The 21,938-nt window shown below is 49.6% G+C and overlaps 1 protein-coding gene across 1 annotated transcript in view; it reads left to right on the forward strand.

The window, feature by feature from the left end:
- Nucleotides 1-17,645, forward strand: part of trpc2b (transient receptor potential cation channel subfamily C member 2b) — a 55,875-nt gene extending 38,230 nt beyond the window's left edge. The window contains exons 9-13 of the mRNA XM_072576701.1: nucleotides 570-762; nucleotides 9,440-9,567; nucleotides 11,055-11,124; nucleotides 11,958-12,090; nucleotides 14,720-17,645. Coding sequence (XP_072432802.1) covers nucleotides 570-762; nucleotides 9,440-9,567; nucleotides 11,055-11,124; nucleotides 11,958-12,090; nucleotides 14,720-15,135 — 940 coding nt within the window. The 3' untranslated portion in view covers nucleotides 15,136-17,645. The remainder of the gene's footprint in view (nucleotides 1-569; nucleotides 763-9,439; nucleotides 9,568-11,054; nucleotides 11,125-11,957; nucleotides 12,091-14,719) is intronic.
- Nucleotides 17,646-21,938: the final 4,293 nt, after the last annotated feature.

A 21,938-nucleotide genomic window follows, 5' to 3' on the forward strand; every position in this document is an offset into this window, starting at 1 on the left:
TAATCAATGTTATACCTCCCTGGGCGAGCTTCCAGGAAATCAAGGCAATGCTAATTCTTAGAACCTGCACAAACGTTAAAGATTTGAAAAGGATTACAGAAAATGCCTCAAATGACCTGATTGGGAGAACAACCATGGAAACAGTTTTACAATTAAACTAAATTAAGTAAACTCTACACATTAACACTTTAACCTCTTATACACCCACCTCACATGAAAACATTCTCACAGACGCGCGCACACACACAGATACAGACACACACACACACATACAGACGCACACACAGAGACAGACACATACTCACAGACACACAGAGAGACAGACAGACACATACACACAGAGACAGAGACACACACAGATACATACACATACAAACTCACACGCTTGCTTTGAATGGACAGTTGTTGGGAGTGAATCCCAGTCTGGTTTTCAGGTCCAAGTGCAGTGTTCAGTTCTTAGGGCAAGGCTGGTGGTGTCATTGAGTGAGGTTCGAGTCTGATGGAGTTGGGGCTCGCCTGCAGAGTCGGTTTCCTGTGACCAGATCTTTATTTCTCTTTCTCTGTTGCAGTTTTAATGGCACACTCCAGTTCCTCTTCTGGACCATGTTCGGGATGGAGGAGCCAACTTCAGTCGATCTTACGGAGTTTGTGGTAGCGGAGTTTGTTGGACGAATTCTGTATGGGATTTTCACCATCATCATGGTCATAGTGCTGCTCAACATGTTAGTCGCTATGATCACAAACTCCTTTCAGAAGATCGAGGTGAGACTGACCACCCACAGCAAGACAGAACAGCAGGACGCAGAGAACCTGAATCTAACCCCGTGCTGTCCCTGTCCTGGGAGTGTTTGATGGGGATGGTGTAGAAGGAGCTTTACTCTGTATCCGACCCCATGCTGTCCCTGTCATAGAGATGTACAGCATGGAAACAGACCCTTCAGTCCAACCCATCCATGCCGACCAAATATCCCAACCCAATCTAGTCCCACCTGCCAGCACCCGGCCCATATCCCTCCAAACCCTTCCTATTCATATACCCATCCAAATGCCTCTTAAATGTTGCAATTGTACCAGCCTCCACCACTTCCTCTGGCAGCTCATTCCCCACACACACCACCCTCTGCGTGAAAAAGTTGCCTCTTAGGTCTCTTTTATATCTTTCCCCTCTCACCCTAAACCCATGCCCTCTAGTTCTGGACTCCCCCATCCCAGGCAAAAGATCTTGTCTATTTACCCTATCCATGCCCCTCATAATTTTATAAACCTCTATAAGGTCACCCCTGAGCTTCTGACGCTCCAGGGAAAACAACCCCAGCCTGTTCAACCTCTCCCTGTAGCTCACATCCTCCAACCCTGGCAACATCCTTGTAAATCCTTTCTTAACCCTTTCAAGTTTCACAACATCTTTCCGATAGGAAGGAGACCAGAATTACACGCAATATTCCAACAGTGGCCTAACCAATGTCCTGTACAGCCGCAACGTGACCTCCCAACTCCTGTACTCAGTACTCTGACCGATACAGGAAAGCAAACCAAACACCTTCCTCACTATTCTATCTACCTGCGACTCCACTTTCAAGGAGCTATGAACCTGCACTCCAAGGTCTCTTTGTTCAGCAACACCCTCCAGGACCTTACCATTAAGTGTATACATCCTGCTCTCCCTGTATTCCATGAGATCTAACCTTGCTCACCAATCTCCCATGGGGAACCTTGTTGAACACCTTACTAAAGTCCATATGGATCACGTCCACCGCTCTGCCCTCATCAATCCTCTTTGTTACTTCTTCAAAAAACTCTTTAGAATTAGAATCCCTAAGTGTGGAAACAGGCCCTCTGGCCTAACAAGTCAACACTGACCCTCCAAACAGTAACCCACCCAGACCCATTCCTCTACCCTATATTTACCCCTGAGTAATGCACCTAACCTACACATCCCTGAACACTATGGGCAATTTAGCAAGGCCAATTCACCTGACCGGCACATCTTTGGACTGTGGGTGGAAACCGGAGCACCCAGAGGAAACCTATGCAGACATGGGGAGAATGTGCAAACTCCACACAGACAGTCGCCCAAGGCTGGAATCAAACCCAGGTCCCTGGTGCTGTGAGGCAGCAGTGCTAACCACTGAGCCACCATGCCACCACTTAATCATATCCTTGAGACATGATTTCCCACACACAAAGCCATGTTGACTATCCCTAATCAATCCTTGCCTTTCCAAATACATGTACATCCTGTCCCTCAGGATTCCCTCCAACAACTTGCCCACCACCGAGGTCAGGCTCACCGGTCTATAGTTCCCTGGCTTGTCTTTACTGCCTTCTTAAACAGTGGCACCACGTTAGCCAACCTCCAGTCTTCCGGCACCTCACCTGTGACTATCGATGATACAAATATCTCAGCAAGGGGCCCAGCAATCACTTCGCTAGCTTCCCACAGAGTTCTTGGGTACACATGATCAGGTCCTGGGGATTTATTCAGTTTTATATATTTCAAGACATCCAGCACTTCCTCCTCTGTAATCTGGACATTTTGCAAGATGCAGTTTTCCCTGCAGTTTATATCTTCCATATCCTTTTCCACAGTTAGGAGAAAATGAGGACTGCAGATACCGCAGATCAGAGTCGAGAGAGTGGTGCTGGAAAAGCACAGCAGGTCAGATAGCATCCGAGGAGCAGGAAAATTGACGTTTCGGGCAAGGGCTTATGCTCCTTGGATGCTGCCTGACCTGCTGTGCTTTTCCCTCTCCACAGTAAATACTGATGTAAAATACTCATTTAGTATCTCCCCCATTTCCTGCGGCTCCACACAAAGGCCGCCTTGCTGATCTTTGAGGGGCTGATTCTCTCCCTAGTTACCCTTTTGTCCTTAATGTATTTGTAAAAATCCTTTGGATTCTCCTTAATTCTATTTGCCAAAGCGATCTCATGTCCCCGTTTTGCCCTCCTGACTTCCCTCTTTTATTTATAATATATTTTTATTAAGAAAAAATAGATTTTTAAATATTACAACAAATACAAAACAATGCAATTCAAAACAGTACAAAAATAGTACAAAACTAAACCCAATTAATAAACAAATTCCCCAACCCACCCTCCTATACGAATGTATAAACATATATAGAGAAGTATAAAGTTAAATAAAAACCTAAACTAGCTATTTAACTAACTAAATAAATACCTAACAACAAATAAATAAATAGTAATAACTCAGCCCAGCCAAACAAAACACTCATACATTCACAGTTCCTCCTCCCTGGATATTGGACTCATGAAACACAATCGTTACGGCTATATAAAAGCCCTTGTTAGTGTGGCAGATAAATCTGTGTCCAGGTATTTCAAAAAGAATTGCCATGTCTTGTAAAAATTCTCAGTTTTGTGGTGTACCATATTTGTGAGAAAATCCAGGGGAATATGCTCCATAACAATCTTCCGCCAACCCGACAGGCCTGGGGGGTTTTCTGATATTCCAACCGAGCAAGATATTCTTCCTTGCACAGAATGCAAGAATATTGAAAAGTTTTGCCTTATGCGAGTCTGCAGGAAATACAATGGGTAGGCCCAAAAGGAGCGAAATAGGGTCCCTCTCCACCCCTACACCCAAAATCCTCTCCATTGCACCCACCACAGCGCTCCAATATGTTTGAAGCCTGTCACAAGACCAAAGACAATGGGTAAGAGTACCCGTACAGACCTTGCACTTGGGGCATGCTGAAGATACCCCTGGTTTAAATTTTGACAAACGGTCTGGGGCTAAGTGGACCCTGTGGAGAATCTTCAGCTGTAAAGCATGGGTCCTATTGAAAATTGATATCTTCCTTGCATTCTCCCAAATATCCTCCCATGCCTCTGAAGAAACTTCAACACCCAGCTCTCTTTCCCACATCTTGCAGAGTCGATCAGACTCATTTGAGGTGGCACCCCCCCTAATTGGTGATATAGAGTACTGACAGAGATTGTACTCTTAGCCCTTAGTACCCCTCTTTCTATGTCAGATTTGTAGGGATCAGTCAAAAGTGTGGTCCTTTTTTGAATAAAATCCCTAACTTGAAAAAAACGAAAGAGGTCTCTATTAGGTAACTCGTACTTCCGTACTAACTGATCGAAGGACATCATTACATCTCCCTCAAATAAATCACCCATGCAAGATATACCCGTAGCTGCCCAACGTTTAAATCCTGAATCTATCATACCCGGTTGAAAACTCGGCATACCCACTAAAGGTGTAAACAAAGATGTTTTGCCAATATTACTTTCCCTCTGCCGAATTGCCCTCCATGCTTTAACAGTATTGATGACTATTGGGTTATGGCAATATTCCCTAACTGTCCTCACCTTGTCCAAAAACAGCAAACTGGTAAGGGAGCACCTTGCCTGGGAGGCTTCGATATCTAGCCATATTGAAAGAGGGTCCCCACAAACCCAATCACTTACGTAGGTCAAAAGTGAGCTTAATTGGTCATTTTTAATGTCCGTGAGGCAACTGTAGTTTGGCTAATTTAATGAGGGGCTGTTTACGGTGCCAGATAAAGGAGCTGAACCAGGGGGAGCATCCGTATAGGGTATAGCAAACAGGGAAGAATATTCATCTTAAATAAGCGCTATCCAACCCAACCAAGAGACTGGAAGTGCCTCCCATCTTTGGAGATTGATTTCCCTCTAAAGTATGCTCCTACTTCCTAAGGATTCACTCGATCTATCCTGTCTATACCTGACATATGCTTCCTTCTTTTTCTTAACTAAACCCTCAATTTCTTTAGTCATCCAGCATTCCCTACACCTACCAGCCTTCTCTTTCACCCTGACAGGAATATACTTTCTCTGGATTCTTGTTATCTCATTTCTGAAGGCTTCCTATTTTCCAGCCGTCCCTTTACCTGCGAACATCTGACCCCAATCAGTTTTTGAAAGTTCTTGCCTCATACCATCAAAATTGGCCTTTCTCCAATTTAGAACTTCAACTTTTAGATCTGGTCTGTCCTTTTCCATCACTATTTTAAATCTAATGGAATTATGGTCATTGGCCCCAAAGTGCTCCCCCACTGACACCTCAGTCACCTGCCCTGCCTTATTTCCCAAGAGTAGGTCAAGAGTACATCCACATACTGAATCAGAAAATTTTCTTGTCCACACTTAACAAATTCCTCTCCATCTAAACCCTTAACATGTTGCAGTCCCAGTTGATGTTTGGAAAGTTAAAATCCCCTACCATAACCACCCTATTATTCTTACAGATAGCTGAGATCTCCTTACAAGTTTGTTTCTCAATTTCCCTCTGACTATTAGGGGTCTATAATACTATCCCAATAAGGTGATCATCCCTTTGTTATTTCTCAGTTCCACCTAAATAACTTCCCTGGATGTATTTCCAGGAATATCTTCCCTCAGCACAGCTGTAATGCTATCCCTTATCAAAAATGCCTCTCCCCCTCCTCTTTTGCCTCCCTTTCTATCCTTCCTGTAGCATTTGTATCCTGGAACATTAAGCTGCCAGTCCTGCCCATCCCTGAGCCATGTTTCTGTAATTGCTATGATATCCCAGTCCCATGTTCCTAACCATGCCCTGAGTTCATCTGCCTTCCCTGTTAGGCCCCTTGCATTGAAATAAATGCAGTTTAATTTATTAGTCCTACCTTGTCCCTGCCTGTTTGATTTACTTCTGTTCCCAGCTGTACCCGTCTCAGATCGATCTCTTTCCTCACTATCTCCCTGGGTCCCACACCCCCACCTTACTAGTTTAAATCCTCCCAAGCAGTTCTAGCAAATTTCCCTGCCAGTATATTAGTCCCCTTCCAATTTAAGTGCAATCCGTCCTTCTTGTACAGGTCACTTCTACCCCAAAAGAGATTCCAATGATCCAAAAATGTGAATCCTTCTCCCATACACCAGCTCCTCAGCCATGCCTTCATCTGCTCTATCCTCCTATTCCTGCCCTCACCAGCTCATAGCACTGGGAGTAATCCAGATATTACTACTCTTGAGGACCTCCTTTTTAAATTTCTGCCTAACTCTCTGTAATCTCCCTTCAGAATCTCAACCTTTTCCCTTCCAATGTCGTTGGTTCCAATGTGGACAATGACCTCCTGCTGGCCCCTCTCCCCCGTGAGAACATTCTGCACCCTCTCTGAGACATCCTTGATCCTGGCACCAGGGAAACAACACACCATTCTGCTTTTTTGCTGCGGGCCACAGAAATGTCTGTCTATACCTCTGACTAGAGAGTTCCCTATCACACTCAATCGCTTGGAACCCGACATACCCCTTATTGCATTAGAGCCAGTCTTGATACCAGAAACTTGGCTGTTCATGCTACATTCCCCTGAGAATCCATCACCCCCTAAACTTTCCCAAACAGCATACCTGTTTGAAATGGGGATAACCACAGAAAAGTCCTGCACTACCTGCCTAGCTCTCCTACCTTTTCTGGAGTTAACCCATCTACTTGACCATATCTGCAGCTTTTCTCCCTTCCTATAACTGCCATCAGTTACACCCCCCGCTCTTGTAAATTACTTACTGCCTCTGTTGCTCCAACCGATCCATGTGATCTGATAGGATTTGCCGCCAAAGATACTTCCTGCAGACACAATCATCAGTAACATGGAAACTCTCCCTAAACTCCTATATCCAACAGGAAGAACATATCACTGTACTAAAAGCCATCTTTACTCCTTCACAATCTACAGACCCAGAAAACCGCACCATCTTATTGCTCTATAAAACACTGCTCCGTGCTAACTTAGTACTTACGGTTTATATTTTTAAAACTTAATCAAGAGACAGGTTTCAAGAAAACATATAGTCAAGAAAGAACCCACTTCACTCACTACTGTAGACTTACAGCAAAGTTCCATGTTAAAATCTATGCACTTATCTGTCCTGTGCTGAGAGTTCTCCCACACAGGTTCCTCCAGTGTTAGCTGGGAATTTCACTCTTGGTTTATTTTTCCTGGACGCATTCCCATGTCCAGAGATGCATGAACTCAAACAGCAAAGGCAGTGCCTGTGCAGATTTACTCTGCATAACCCGTACTGGGAGTGTTTGAATGGACAGCGTAGAGAGAGCTTTACTCTGTATCTAACCCCGTGCTGATCCTATCCTAGGAGTGTTTGATTGGGGGAGAGTGTAGAGGAAGCCTTACTCTGTATCTTACTCCATGCTGTCCCTGTCCTGGGAGTGTTTGATGGACACAGTATAGAGGGAGCTTTACTCTGTATCCTACTCCATGCTGTCCCTGTCCTGGGAGTGTTTGATGAGCGCAGTGTAGAGGGAGCTTTACTCTGTATCTAACCCCGTGCTGTCCCTGTCCTGGGAGTGTTTGATGGGCACAGTGTAGAGGGAGCTTTACTCTGTATCTAACCCCGTGCTGTCTCTGTCCTGGGAGTGTTTGATGGGGGGGCAGTGATGAGGGAGCTTTACTCTGTATCTAACCCCATGCTGTCCCTGTACTGGGGAGTGTTTGATGGGGGGACAGTGTAGAGGAAGCTTTACTCTGTATCCTATCCCGTGCTGTCCCTGTCCTGGGAGTGTTTGATGGGGGGGGCAGTGATGAGGGAGCTTTACTCTGTATCTCACCCTGTGCTGTCCTTGTCCTGGGAGTGTTTGATGGGGGGGCAGTGTAGAGGGAGCTTTACTCTGTATCTCACCCTGTGCTGTCCTTGTCCTGGGAGTGTTTGATGGGGGGGCAGTGTAGAGGGAGCTTTACTCTGTATCCTACCCCGTGCTGTCCCTGTCCTGGGAGTGTTTGATGGGGGGACAGTGTAGAGGGAGCTTTACTCTGTATCCTACCCTGTGCTGTCCCTGTCCTGGGAGTGTTTGATGAGGGGGCAGTGATGAGGGAGCTTTACTCTGTATCTCACCCTGTGCTGTCCCTGTCCTGGGAGTGTTTGATGGGGGGGCAGTGATGAGGGAGCTTTACTCTGTATCCTACCCCGTGCTGTCCCTGTCCTGGGAGTGTTTGATGGACACAGTATAGAGGGAGCTTTACTCTGTATCCTACTCCATGCTGTCCCTGTCCTGGGGAGTGTTTGATGGGGACAGTGTAGAGGGAGCTTTACTCTGTATCCTACCCCGTGCTGTCCCTGTCCTGGGAGTGTTTGATGGGGGACAGTGTAGAGGAAGCTTTACTCTGTATCTTACTCCATGCTGTCCCTGTCCTGGGCGTGTTTGATGGACACAGTATAGAGGGAGCTTTACTCTGTATCCTACTCCATGCTGTCCCTGTCCTGGGAGTGTTTGATGGGCGCAGTGTAGAGGGAGCTTTACTCTGTATCCTACCCCGTGCTGTCCCTGTCCTGGGAGTGTTTGATGGGGGGGCAGTGATGAGGGAGCTTTACTCTGTATCCTACCCCGTGCTGTCCCTGTCCTGGGAGTGTTTGATGGGGACAGTGTAGAGGAAGCTTTACTCTGTATCTAACCCCGTGCTGTCCCTGTCCTGGGAGTGTTTGATGGGGGACAGTGTAGAGGGAGCTTTACTCTGTATCTAACCCCGTGCTGTCCCTGTCCTGGGAGTGTTTGATGGGGACAGTGTAGAGGGAGCTTTACTCTGTATCTCACCCTGTGCTGTCCCTGTCCTGGGAGTGTTTGATGGGGGGGGCAGTGATGAGGGAGCTTTACTCTGTATCTAACCCCGTGCTGTCCCTGTCCTGGGAGTGTTTGATGGGGACAGTGTAGAGGGAGCTTTACTCTGTATCTCACCCTGTGCTGTCCCTGTCCTGGGAGTGTTTGATGGGGGACAGTGTAGAGGGAGCTTTACTCTGTATCTAACCCCGTGCTGTCCCTGTCCTGGGAGTGTTTGATGGGGACAGTGTAGAGGAAGCTTTACTCTGTATCTCACCCCGTGCTGTCCCTGTCCTGGGAGTGTTTGATGGGGACAGTGTAGAGGGAGCTTTACTCTGTATCCTACCCTGTGCTGTCCCTGTCCTGGGAGTGTTTGGGGGGACAGTGATGAGGGAGCTTTACTCTGTATCTCACCCCGTGCTGTCCCTGTCCTGGGAGTGTTTGATGGGGACAGTGTAGAGGGAGCTTTACTCTGTATCTAACCCCGTGCTGTCCCTGTCCTGGGAGTGTTTGATTGGGGGGACAGTGTAGAGGGAGCTTTACTCTGTATCCTACCCCGTGCTGTCCCTGTCCTGGGAGTGTTTGATTGGGGGGACAGTGTAGAGGGAGCTTTACTCTGTATCTAACCCCGTGCTGTCCCTGTCCTGGGAGTGTTTGATTGGGGGGACAGTGTAGAGGGAGCTTTACTCTGTATCTAACCCTGTGCTGTCCCTGTCCTGGGAGTGTTTGATGGGGGGGCAGTGATGAGGGAGGTGTGGTCTAGATGTCTCATGGTATTTTCCTGTTTCTAAAAGAGTATTAATTTGGATGATCCTGGACAATGCGATGCTTGTTATTGAATTTCTCTCCATCCCATGTCTCTCCCGTTTCCAGGACGATGCGGATGTCGAGTGGAAGTTTGCCAGATCCAAACTGTACCTTTGTTATTTCCGGGAAGGTCTCACTCTTCCCGTTCCATTCAACATCATCCCAACTCCCAAATCCTTCTTCTACATGATCAGGTAGGTCTTCCCCTGGAGTCTGCCTCACGTCCAGTGGAATAGGTTACATTGCTGTAGCGCCTGTAACAATCAGACCCCTCAAACTGCCTCACAGGAGGGACTATACATCCTTGGGGCTGGAGCTGAGGTGGGGGGGGGGGGTGGAGGTGGGGCTGGGGGTCAGGGTCTGGGGCTGGGGGTGGGGGTGGGGGTGGGGCTGGGGTCAGGGGCTGGGGCTGGGGGTTGGGTGTGGGGGTGGGTCTGGAGTTAAGGTCTAGGGCTGGAGGGTGGGTGTGGGGTCAGGGTCTGGGCTGGGGGTGGGGGTGGGGCTGGGTCTGGGGGTGGGGGTGGGGCTGGGTCAGGGTCTGGGCTGGGGGTGGGGGTGGGGCTGGGTCTGGGGGTGGGGGTGGGGGTGGGGTCAGGGTCTGGGCTGGGGGTGGGGGTGGGGCTGGGTCAGGGTCTGGGCTGGGGGTGGGGGTGGGGCTGAGTCAGGGTCTGGGGGGGTGGGGCTGGGGGCTGGGGGCTGGGGTTACAATTATGGGATTCACAAAACCTCCAAAGTGTGTCATTAGCAAATATTGAAACTGTACCTTGCTCAGCCCAATGTAACTCATCAATATAAACAAACAGGATGATAATACTAACCCCTGGGGAACTCCACCTCCAAACCTACCCCCAGCTCTCATCAATGACCATCCCCCTCTGTCTCCAGTCACTCTGCCAATTCTGTGTCCAGCTCGTTCCTGTCCCTTGTAATTCCGAACCTCCAACGTTCCCCGCGGGTCTGTTGGTCAGCACATCATCGAATCCCTCCTGCAAGACCATGTCCAACCCAACATCACCCCCTTTTCTCACAAACTCTCAATAAAATCCCAAGCATGTTTGATAAATGTGATTTATAGGAGCCAGTGCGGGACTGGGGTGTACAAAGTTAAAAATCACACAACACCAGGTTCTCGTCCAACAGGTTTAATTGGAAGCATGTGCTTTCGGAACATCGCTCTTTGATCAGGTGATTGTGGAACATACTGATGAAGGAGCAATGTTCCGAAAGCTAGTGCTTCCAATTAAACCTGTTGGACGAGAACCTGGTGTTGTGTGATTTTTAACTTTTGATAAATGTGGTTTTCCCTCAACAAGTCTGTGCTGTCTTTGTATGGAGTCTGTTTTATGAAGTGACTGTAGAGTTAGTGCCAGAGTTTCATTTCTCGGTGTGTTTCCTGATGTGATGCCTGTGTATGTCAGCCCTGAACCTGTCTCAGGATTAAACCAAGGTGTGAGATCTGTGGTTCTCCCTCCCTCTGACACAACCACAGCAACACAGTCAGACAGGGACATTCAACCTGAACCTGTACATGTTCCAGCGCTTTTTCCCCCAACCTGTGTACCCAATAAATCGGAACAGCCCTGAGGAGTGTGGACTCCACTCCCACAGACATGTTCACTACTCCTGGCCTTTCCAGGGCTTTCACCATGTGACGTTGAAGCTGGTTTTCTTTATGTTCCAGGTGGTTTTTCCGGAAACTGTGCTGCGTGAGCTCGAAGAAAAATGATTACCCTCCACTACCGACATCAATTGTAAGTGACTGAGTCATTCCATCCACTCAGACTTCCTATCCCACACACACTGACCCCCTATCCCACACACACTGACCCCCTATCCCACACACACTGACTTCCTATCCCACACACACTGACCCCCTATCCCACACACACTGACCTCCTATCCCACACACACTGACCCCCTATCCCACACACACTGACCCCCTATCCCACACACACTGACCCCCTATCCCACACACACTGACCCCCTATCCCACACACACTGACCCCCTATCCCATACACACTGACCTCCTATCCCACACACACTGACCCCCTATCCCACACACACTGACCTCCTATCCCACACACACTGACCCCCTATCCCACACACGCTGACTCTCACTGTGGTACAGTCCCACACATACACACACACACACTCTCACTGGGATATCGTCCCACACACACACTGAGGTACAGTCACACACACACACACGCACACAGACTCTCACCGGGGTACAGTCTCACACACACACATACACACACACACACTTACTGTCACCGGGGTACAGTCCCCCCCCACCCCCCCACCCCACACACACTCTCACCGGGGTACAGTCTCACACGCACGCGCACACACACACACTCTCACCGGGGAACAGTCCCACACACACTCTCTCTCTCTCAGTGGGATACAGTCACACACACACACACCAGGGAACAGTCCCACACACACACATGACTCTCCCTGGGGTACAGTCACACACACACACACACACACCGGGGAACAGTCCCACACACACACACTGACTCTCCCTGGGGTAGTGTTGAAAGAGTTTTCCCAGTCTGATGAATTATTTTTCTGTGTCAGGCTAACTCAGCCGTGAGTGGTGACGGCTGTCAGTCTGGGAGTCGAGCCTCCTATCGATTACAGGTGATTCAGACCCTGGTCCAACGATACATCGAAACATCGCGACAGGAATTTGCAGAGAAACAGAGGAAGGGTGAGTGTAGGAGTCTGAGGGAGGAAAATGAACATTTCTCAGATGGAGTTTGCTTTGGCGTTGTAATGGAACAGTCCCCTTGACCTGATTCTCACACTAAATTCCAAATTCAGACCGGGAGCAGGCCCGGCAGATGGGATTAACTCTGGTTGACTAGTCCAGAACTCCAGCCTTACATCCCATCCACCCGGATTCAAATCCTTCCAGACCAGATCGGCAAGTTTCCATTCAATAAGAATCTGAAATTAAGAGACTGATGATGACCATGAACCCATTGTCAATTCTCAAAAACCCCATCTGGTTCAGGAACGTTCTTTTGGGAAGGAGGTCCACCATCCTCACCCGGCCGGGCCTACATGTGACTCCAGTCCCACAGCAATGTGGTTTACCCTTATTGCCCCCTGGGCAAAAAATGTAGGCCTGGGCAGAGACGCCCTCATCCTGTGAATAAAGATAAAATATATTTTAACCCCTCAGGCCTGCACTATCATGAAACACTACATCACTTCCTGCCCATGCCTGATAGCCTTTGACCTTCCTGTCAGTCAGGAATCCCTCTCCTTCTGACTTAAAAATATTCAACAGTATCCCATCCCCAAACTCTCAAATAGCAAGAAATTATCTCATTCATTTATACTGAGGGAACACAGCACTGTCGGAGGGTCAGTGATGAGGGAGCGCCGCGCTGTCGGAGGGTCAGTGCTGAGGGAGTGCCACACTGTCGGAGGGTCAGTGCTGAGGGAGTGCCGCACTGTCGGAGGGTCAGTGCTAAGGGAGTGCCACACTGTCGGAGGGTCAGTGCTGAGGGAGAGCCACACTGTCGGAGGGTCAGTGCTGAGGGAGTGCCGCACTGTCGGAGGATCAGGGCTAGGGGATTGCCGCACTGTTGGACGGTCAGTGCTGAGGGAGTGGGCACTGTCGAAGGGTCAGTGCTGAGGGAGCGCCGCGCTGTCGGAGGGTCAGTGCTGAGGGAGTGCCACACTGTCGGAGGGTCAGTGCTGAGGGAGTGCCGCACTGTCGGAGGGTCAGTGCTAAGGGAGTGCCACACTGTCGGAGGGTCAGTGCTGAGGGAGAGCCACACTGTCGGAGGGTCAGTGCTGAGGGAGTATCGCACTGTCGGAGGGTCAGTGCTGAGGGAATGTCGCACTGTCGGAGGGTCAGTGCTGAGGGAGTGCCGCACTGTCGGAGGGTCAGTGCTGAGGGAGTGCCGCACTGTCAGAGGGTCAGTGCTGAGGGAGTGCCGCACTGTCGGATGGTCATTGCTGAGGGAGCGCTGCACTGTCGGAGGGTCAGTGCTGAGGGGGTGCCGCACTGTCGGAGGGTCAGTGCTGTAGGGAGTGCCACACTGTCGGAGGGTCAATGCTGAGGGAGTGCCGCATTGTCAGAGGGTCAGTGCTGAGGGAGTGCCGCACTGTTGGAGGGTCAGTGCTGAAGGAGTGCCACACTGTCGGAGGGTCAGTGCTGAGGGAGTGCCGCACTGTTGGACGGTCAGTGCTGAGGGAGTGGGCACTGTTGGAGGGTCAGTGCTGAGGGAGTGCCACACTGTCGGAGGGTCAGTGCTGAGGGAGTGCCACACTGTCGAAGGGTCAGTGCTGAGGGAGTGCCGCACTGTCGGAGGGTCAGTGCTGAGGGAGTGCTGCACTGTTGGAGGGTCAGTGCTAAGGGAGTGCCACACTGTCGGAGGGTCAGTGCTGAGGGAGTGCCGCACTGTCGGAGGGTCAGTGCTGACGGAGTGCCACACTGTCGGAGGGTCAGTGCTGAGGGAGTGCCGCACTGTCGGAGGATCAGGGCTAGGGGATTGCCGCACTGTTGGACGGTCAGTGCTGAGGGAGTGGGCACTGTCGAAGGGTCAGTGCTGAGGGAGTGCCGCACTGTCGGAGGGTCAGTGCTGAGGGAGTGCTGCACTGTCAGAGGGTCAGTGCTGAGGGAGAGCCGCACTGTTGAGGGTCAGTGCTGAGGGAGCGCTGCATTGTCAGAGGGTCAGTGCTGAGGGAGTGCTGCACTGTCAGAGGGTCAGTGCTGTGGGAATGTTGCACTGTCGGAGGGTCAGTGCCGAGGGAGTGTTGCACTGTCGGAGGGTCAGTGCTGAGGGAGAGCCGCACTGTCGGAGGGTCAGTGCCGAGGGAGTGCTGCACTGTCGGAGGGTCAGTGCTGAGGGAGAGCCGCACTGTCGCAGGGTCAGTGCCGAGGGAGTGCTGCACTGTCGAAGGGTCAGTGCTGAGGGAATGTTGCACTGTCGGAGGGTCAGTGCCGAGGGAGTGCTGCACTGTCGGAGGGTCAGTGCTGAGGGAGAGCCGCACTGTCGGAGGGTCAGTGCCGAGGGAGTGCTGCACTGTCGGAGGGTCAGTGCTGTAGGTGTGCTGCACTGATATTTTCCTGGCCTGAGCTGTGATTGGATGAAAATCAGGGAATGTTCTCTCTTGGGTAAGCGCCAATGTCTCTCCTCAGGCCAATCACCATATTGGAGATTGTGTGTGGCCACTGTGCTTTTTGGGATCCTGCTGTGTAGAGTTTGGTAGCCCTGTTTGCCGTGTTATGGGCTGTGTTGCGGGGCAATGATTGTGGGGTCAGTGAAATGAGTGCGGGGTGTGGGCTGTGTGTAACTGACCTCTCTGTGTTTCTCTCGCAGACCTCGGGAACCGTATCACCGATTTGGGGAAGTTTGTGGGCCGCTTGCAGTCAGAGATTAAACGTCTGCGGTACAGCATGGGGGCTGCTGGAACCACCGCCACCAAATCTGGTGATGCCTCTGCCGTGCTCGGCAAATACATCCTGGGTGCTCGGAACCGATTCCAGGAAACCGACCAGGATGATGAATCCCGCTCCCCGAGGGCATCCTTTAAAGTGACAGTCCACCAGGACTCGGAGGATGGAGCCAACAGCAAACCTGCCAAAGTGGAGGATGAAGCTGACCAATGCCCCCCTTACCCCAGTAAGGCAGAGGGAGATGGCACTGCCACAGAGAACACTCTGAAAACCGAGCAGCCCTCAACCACAGGCAAGAGTGAAGGAGATTCTGAGACGGCAGCTCAGGAGAAAGAGTGAGACATCCTCACTTTTTACAAAAAGACTTGGGATCAGGAAGTCCATGCTCCTCCTGGATTGGTCAGACTTTTCGCATGCAGCCTGCCTCAGCGCAGTCTCACTGTACCACCGCTCAACTCATCGCTATTCTCTCTGTAACAAACAAAGCAAACTGTCTTCAATGCTCTCTCGCTCACTCACTCGGGTTTTTATTAACAAACAGAGTACTGCGGATATCGGATACTGCGGATATCGGATACTGCGGATACTGGAAATCTAAAACAAAAACAGATCATTCTGAAGAAACTCTGCAGGTCTGGCAGAATCCAGGGAGAGACGGCAAGCTGAGTTCACATTTTGCATTGACTCAGGAATAATTACTGATGTAATCATTTCAGAACAACATGCCTGGGATAAGAGGAATTGAAGATCAATGAAAGTTTGGTGAAAGACTGGGCATGTTACCTAACAGAAGAGTTATCCTTAATCATTACACCTTCATCATTCCATCTCTCATACAACACCTTTGTCCTTTTGTCATTGATCCAAACCCATTCCATGTCCAACTTTTCCAAGTTCTGAGGGACATTCATTGACTCGAAATGTTAACTCTGTGTCTCTCTTCGCCATCACTGCCAGACCTGCTGAGTTTCTCCAGCCTGCTTCCTGGTTTAGTCTCTATTTTTTACAGCTCGTTTACTTTCACTATTGACTCATTAGAAAGGATTGATGTCAGGTTGTAATATGTTTGAATATCTTTTGTTCTTGTGACTGAGGCCTGGCCATTTCAATTTGGGACAAATATTAGAAAAAGCTGGTTACAAAACCGAAACCTGAGGGTGGAGCTCCATTGATCTCACTGTCGACAGGTACAAGGGTCAGATGGATACAGAAGGTGGACCTGAGGAAGGACATTGTGATTGGGCTAGTACAGTAAATGGATGATATAGGTAACACCACTCTTTACAATTTGTGACCCAGATTGCTAAGACCAAAGTATTCCTCTACAGGGTGGAGTTCAAAACGATAGGAGTTGTGTCAGATTTGAACCCACTTGCTATTGTATTGATGTGGCCTCTACATTATCCCTGGGGTCAGGGAGTCCAGAACTAGAGGACATAGGTTTAGGGTGAGAGGGGAAAGATATTAAAGAGACCTAAGGGGCAACGTTTTCACACAGAGGGTGGTACGTGTATGGAATGAGCTGTCAGAGGAAGTGGTGGAGGCTGGTACAATTACAACATTTAAGAGGCATTTGGATGGGTATATGAATAGGAAGGGTTTGGAGGGATATGGGCCGGGTACTGGCAGGTGGGACTAGATTGGGTTGGGATATCTGGTCGGCATGGACGGGTTGGACCGAAGGGTCTGTTTCTGTCCTGTACATCTCTCTGACTCTGTGACTCTATCGAGAGGAAAGAGATGTTTTGTAATCAGTCTTCAGTGATGAGTTTATACAGATCCTGGAACAACATGAGGTTTTCCCAATCATCAAACAGTCTGGCCTCTTTCCCCTGGAAGTGAGAAGTCTAAGGGTGACCCAATGGATCTTTAAAACAGTGAAAGGGTTTGATCAGATCAATGTGGAGAAATGTTTCTGCTTGTGAGAGACCAGTACCAGGGCCCCCCTCAATGTATGACCGTCACAAAGAAATCCAATCAAAATTCAGGAGCAAATTCCCCACCCAGAGAGTGGACCGAATATGGGGTTATTCCCATAGGGAAGCTCTTGGAATGATTTACAGGGAAGTTGTATAGACACATGGTGGAGAAAGGGCTCTCAGGATTTGGAGATAGGGGGAGGAGGAGAAGGCTGGTGTGGAGCAGAATCACCAGCAGAGAGGAGATGGGTTGAATGGCTTGTTTCTGCCCTGTTGACTTAATGTGAAGGGTGTTGGGTTAAACAATGAGAAAGATACCAGCCCTTGATTTCTGGGACCTGTTATTCCAGTTGGGGCCAGGAGGAGGCAATGGGTATCTCATCTGTGATTCATGAAATGGGTTTGAGACATTGTCAACTCAGATCCAAATCCTCTCTCATCTGGAGTTAAATTTATAAATGCTCAGTAAACAAGGTAGTGTAGAGGGAGCTCTAATCTACATCAAACTCTGCACCATCCATGTCCTGGGAGTGTTTGATGGGGGGACAGTGTAGAGGGAGCTTTACTCTGTATCTAACCCCGTACTGTCCCTTTCCTGGGAGTGTTTGATGGGGGGACAGTGTAGAGGGAGCTTTACTCTGTAACCCTGTGCTGTCACTGTCCTGGGAGTGTTTGATGGGGACAGTGTAGAGGAGGCTTTACTCTGATTGGGATCCCCAAGTGCAGTGCTCACGGAGGGTGGGTCTGCATTGGGAGGCTCAGTCACTCGGAGTGAGCAGGGTCACTGAACATCATAAACCCTGAGAGGCCGAGGTACCAGGAGGAGGGGCGTTTGCAGTATTAAACCGTGAACACAGCAGCAACCAATGCCTGGACTGAGATGGGGAGAAACGGATTGTAACCATGCTGGAATAAAAGAGCCAGACTCTCTATGATTGTCCAGTGCCTCTGTCTGTCTGAAGTTTGTTCCCACGTCTCCTACACTGTTAGGGAACATAACACTCTCACAGTAAACCACAACACCAGCTGAGCATCAGTCAGAGAATCCCTCTCCCCAGCTCACACAGGTCAAAGCTCACCCCAGAAAACAGAACTCACTGCAGCGCTAAGGGAGCACCGCACTGTGGGAGGGTCAGCGCTGAGGGAGCGCTGCAATGTCGGAGGGTCAGTGCTGAGGGAGCGCCGCAATGACGGAGGGTCAGTGCTGAGGGAGTGCCGCACTGTCGGAGGGTCAGTGCTGAGGGAGCGCCGCACTGTCAGAGGGTCAGTGCTGAGGGAGCGCCTCAGTCGGAGGGTCAGCGCTGAGGGAGCACCGCACTGTCAAAGGGTCAGTGCTGAGGGAATAGGCACTGTCGGAGGGTCAGTGCTGAGGGAGCGCCGCACTGTCGGAGGGTCAGTGCTGAGGGAGCACCACAATGTCGGAGGGTCAGTGCTGAGGGAGCACCGCACTGACGGAGGGTCAGTGCTGAGGGAGCACCGCACTGTCAGAGCTGAACGAGTGCCGCACTGTCGGAGGGTCAGTGCTGAGGTAGTGGGCACTGTCAGAGGGTCAGTGCTGAGGGAGCGCCGCACTGTCGGAGGGTCAGTGCTGAGGGAGTGCTGTTGGGGATGAACTGATAAGCAAAGTGTTCGATCTGCCCTCTCAGAGATCTGAAAGAATTTTACTCTCTGCTCTGTAAGGAGGTTGTCCTCAGCTTTCAGGGAATATATTTATTGGTCCAACAATAAGAAGCCTCTCAGTGATGGGTAAACCTGTGTTTGTAAACTGTCCTTCTATTTGACTGAGTGGGGTTCGGATTGGGATTTTGGCTGTCCCTGTGGTTTCTGAAGAGAGAATTCCAGGGGCCCAGTGTGAATATCTCAGCAATGGATCTACCATTCAGCCTGGAGACTGATGGGACCGACATGACGGGGATTGGGATTGGTGAACAGCAGAGTGCTCCCCCCCTGGTTGTGGGTGAAGGCTACTGCTCCTTGTCCCTGGGGAGTGTTTGGCAACTGAGCTGCTGGTTTATTCTGTGAGTGGTAGGGCTGTGTGGGGGCTGTGGTTAACGATGTGACTGACTGGAACAGATCGGTCTGAGCTAGTTTACTGCAGCCCCCACCCCCCCATCTGACAATAGGAGGACAGCAGCTGTTCTCCTGTGGTGTGCATCACCTACACTCGAACGCAACATAACAGCTGGAAGCACACACATTCTCAACAACGTGAATTTACGTATTGCCCCTTGAGTCTGCAGTGGATCCTCAGAAGTAATTATAAAGCCGAATTTGTCACCGATCTCCACAGGAAAGTCACGGGGGAGAGTTAGCTGTAACATCCTCTTCAATCTGAAAGGGGAGTCGTTTCAGGAGGGAGTTGCCCAGGCATGGGAAGGGCCCAGCTGGTTGTCCACTGGGTGCAGAGACATTCCGAGACCAGCTTCAATTCCGTCTGTTCAGAGAAACGCCTGAATCCAGCAACGATCTGCCCTCATCGCAGTAAAACATGTCAGAGAGTGATCCAAATGACCCCATCTCCCTCTGCATCCTCCCCATCCCCCACAACCAACAATATTCCCAACCGTCTCCCAGACTCAACCCAACCTCATTTCCCAAACATAATAACTCCAACATTTAATCAGAAATATCTCCAATCCGAGGGGGTCATGTGTTTAGGGTAAGGGGTTGGGCGATTTAAAACTGAGGTGAGGAGAGATTATGTCTCTCAGAGTTCACTCTCCCAGAGGGCAGTGGTCACTGGGATGTTGAGTAATGTTATGGAGGAGCCAGGCCAGGTTTTAAGGAGTAATGTGGGGAGTGGGGAATGGGGAATGGGGAGTGGGGAATGGGGAATGGGGAGTGGGGAGTGGGGAATGGGGAATGGGGAGTGGGGAGTGGGGAATGGGGAGTGGGGAGTGGGGAGTGGGGAGTGGGGAATGGGGAGTAGGGAGTGGGGAGTGGGGAGTGGGGAGTGGGGAGTGGGGAATGGGGAGTAGGGAGTGGGGAGTGGGGAGTGGGGAGTGGGGAATGGGGAATGGGGAGTGGGGAGTGGGGAGTGGGGAGTGGGGAGTGGGGAATGGGGAGTGGGGAGTGGGGAGTGGGGAATGGGGAGTGGGGAGTGGGGAGTGGGGAGTGGGGAATGGGGAGTGGGGAGTAGGCAGGGAAGTGGAGTTGAGGCCGAGTTGAAATTGTATCCAAATGGTGGAACAGACTCAAGAGGCTGAATGGCCTCCTCCTACCCCAAGATCTGATCTTTTCCTAAAGTCTGTTTTTCACAGATTCAGCACATTCCTGTATGTGTGATCCTACAGTTTGTTCAATAAATCGTTTTACTTGCATGACAGTATAATCTTTTGCTATAAATTCTGTGTCTTATGATCCTACTCCACAACCACCTGATGAAGGAGCAGTGCTTCTTTAATTAGGTTTCCCAATTAGACCTGTTGGACTATAACCTTGGTGTTGTGTGATTTTTAATTTTGTACACTCCAGTCTAACACCGGTACCTCCAAATTATGACTGGAAAGAGATGTGACAGGGTCATACAGCACAGAAACAGACCCTTTGGTCCAACCAGTTCATGCTGACCATAAAACTAGTTCATGGGCACCACTGTCTGGGCCCAGGATTTATTGCCCTGTCCTTAGTTACCCCTTGAGAAGGTGGGGGTGAGCTGTCTTCTTGAACTGCTGCAGTCCGTGTGAAGGGGATTGACCCACGATGCCCTTAGGGAGGGAATTCCAGGATTTCAGGTGGTTCCCCGGCCCCCGTCATCGTCCTGTCAGGGTCTATCGACTGCTGCAGCATTGATCCTAATTCCACACCGTGTTCCACACCAATCCCTTCAAACCATGGGCACTCTGGACTCAATAGACAATAGACAATAGGTGTAGGAGTAGGCCATTCTGCCCTTCGAGCCTGCACCACCATTCAATATGATCATGGCTGATCATTCTCAATCAGTATCCTGTTCCTGCCTTATCTCCATAACCCTTGATTCCACAATCCTTGAATAGACTCCCCAAATGTTTACCTGTGAAATTCCAAGCTCTGTGGGGATTGGTTTAGACAGGATAAGCTGACATTCCAGCTCGCTCCACCCAATCCCGTATGTGTAAGCAGCAGGTTATCAGGCAGTGGGAGATTTACTTTGTATATAGCCATCTCTGAATCGAACTGGGATTGAGGAGGTGAAAGCAGGGTCTGATAAATAGATCATCACCAGGACAAATACTATATCTATCCACTGAGTTTAAGACACTCACAGTGTCTTTGAAATGTGCCCATATAATCAGAAATCCACACTGCACTGCAGAGAGCTCCTCAGGCCATTCAGTCAGTGCTTGCTTGTTAATGAGAGTTGGTTCCTGCTCCTTCTAACTAATATCGCACATTTAACAATTACAAATTATTCTTTATCATTTTATCAAATCAAATTCCTTTACAGAAGCTACTCTTGAGCTGAGTGTGTCCAGTTGACGGGGTCAACAGTCCAAATGTTTATTCTGTACAAATCGAACTTAGTTTGGAGTCTGTATTTGGCATTGGACTGAAATCGATAGTTTAAATTCCGTCCTTTCCAGCCTGAAGCAGGACTTTTTAATGATTCCAGGGAAGGTTAGGTCTAATCAATAACTGTATGAAACTGGATCCTCATTGAATCAGATAGACCGTTTATGTCAGGAGCATATAAAACTAGCCAACTTAGTGTGACTTAGCACTTGAGTGCAATTTGCAATAGAGTGCTGACCTTAGCACTTCAGACAGTTAGCAGAGGAAGCGAAAGCGATGTTTGTATGCTTCTGCTTTTGTCCAGACCATTTGCTAGCCTCCAGGAGTTATATCTTACTCTGCTACAAGACAAAGGGCTGGTGATTTGATGAGTACCTGGGAGGTGATCAACCTTTATTCTGCTCCTCAGGCTCAAAATAATATAGCAATAAGCTTCATATTTTATTCAAAACATTATTCTAGTTAGACTAAAGTAACTATTTGAATCCAAGCAAGATAGCCTCGGTTTAATGGAGCCCACACACAATTTTGGTCCCCAAGCCACAATATAATGAGCAGCAAAGACCAGCCCCATTTGTAAATGGTGCCAATGAGGAGAAATTAAGATTTAGGACTTGCAAGAAAAAGCAGATGAAACAAACCTGCAAAAACCAGAAGAAAAACACTTGAAGAGATTCAGATGCGGCAAATCCACGCTGAAAGGGCAGAGTGGATTCTGGGTAATCCAAG

The sequence above is a fragment of the Chiloscyllium punctatum genome, chromosome 9 (assembly GCF_047496795.1).
Source record: "Chiloscyllium punctatum isolate Juve2018m chromosome 9, sChiPun1.3, whole genome shotgun sequence".
Taxonomy (NCBI): Eukaryota; Metazoa; Chordata; class Chondrichthyes; order Orectolobiformes; family Hemiscylliidae; genus Chiloscyllium; species Chiloscyllium punctatum.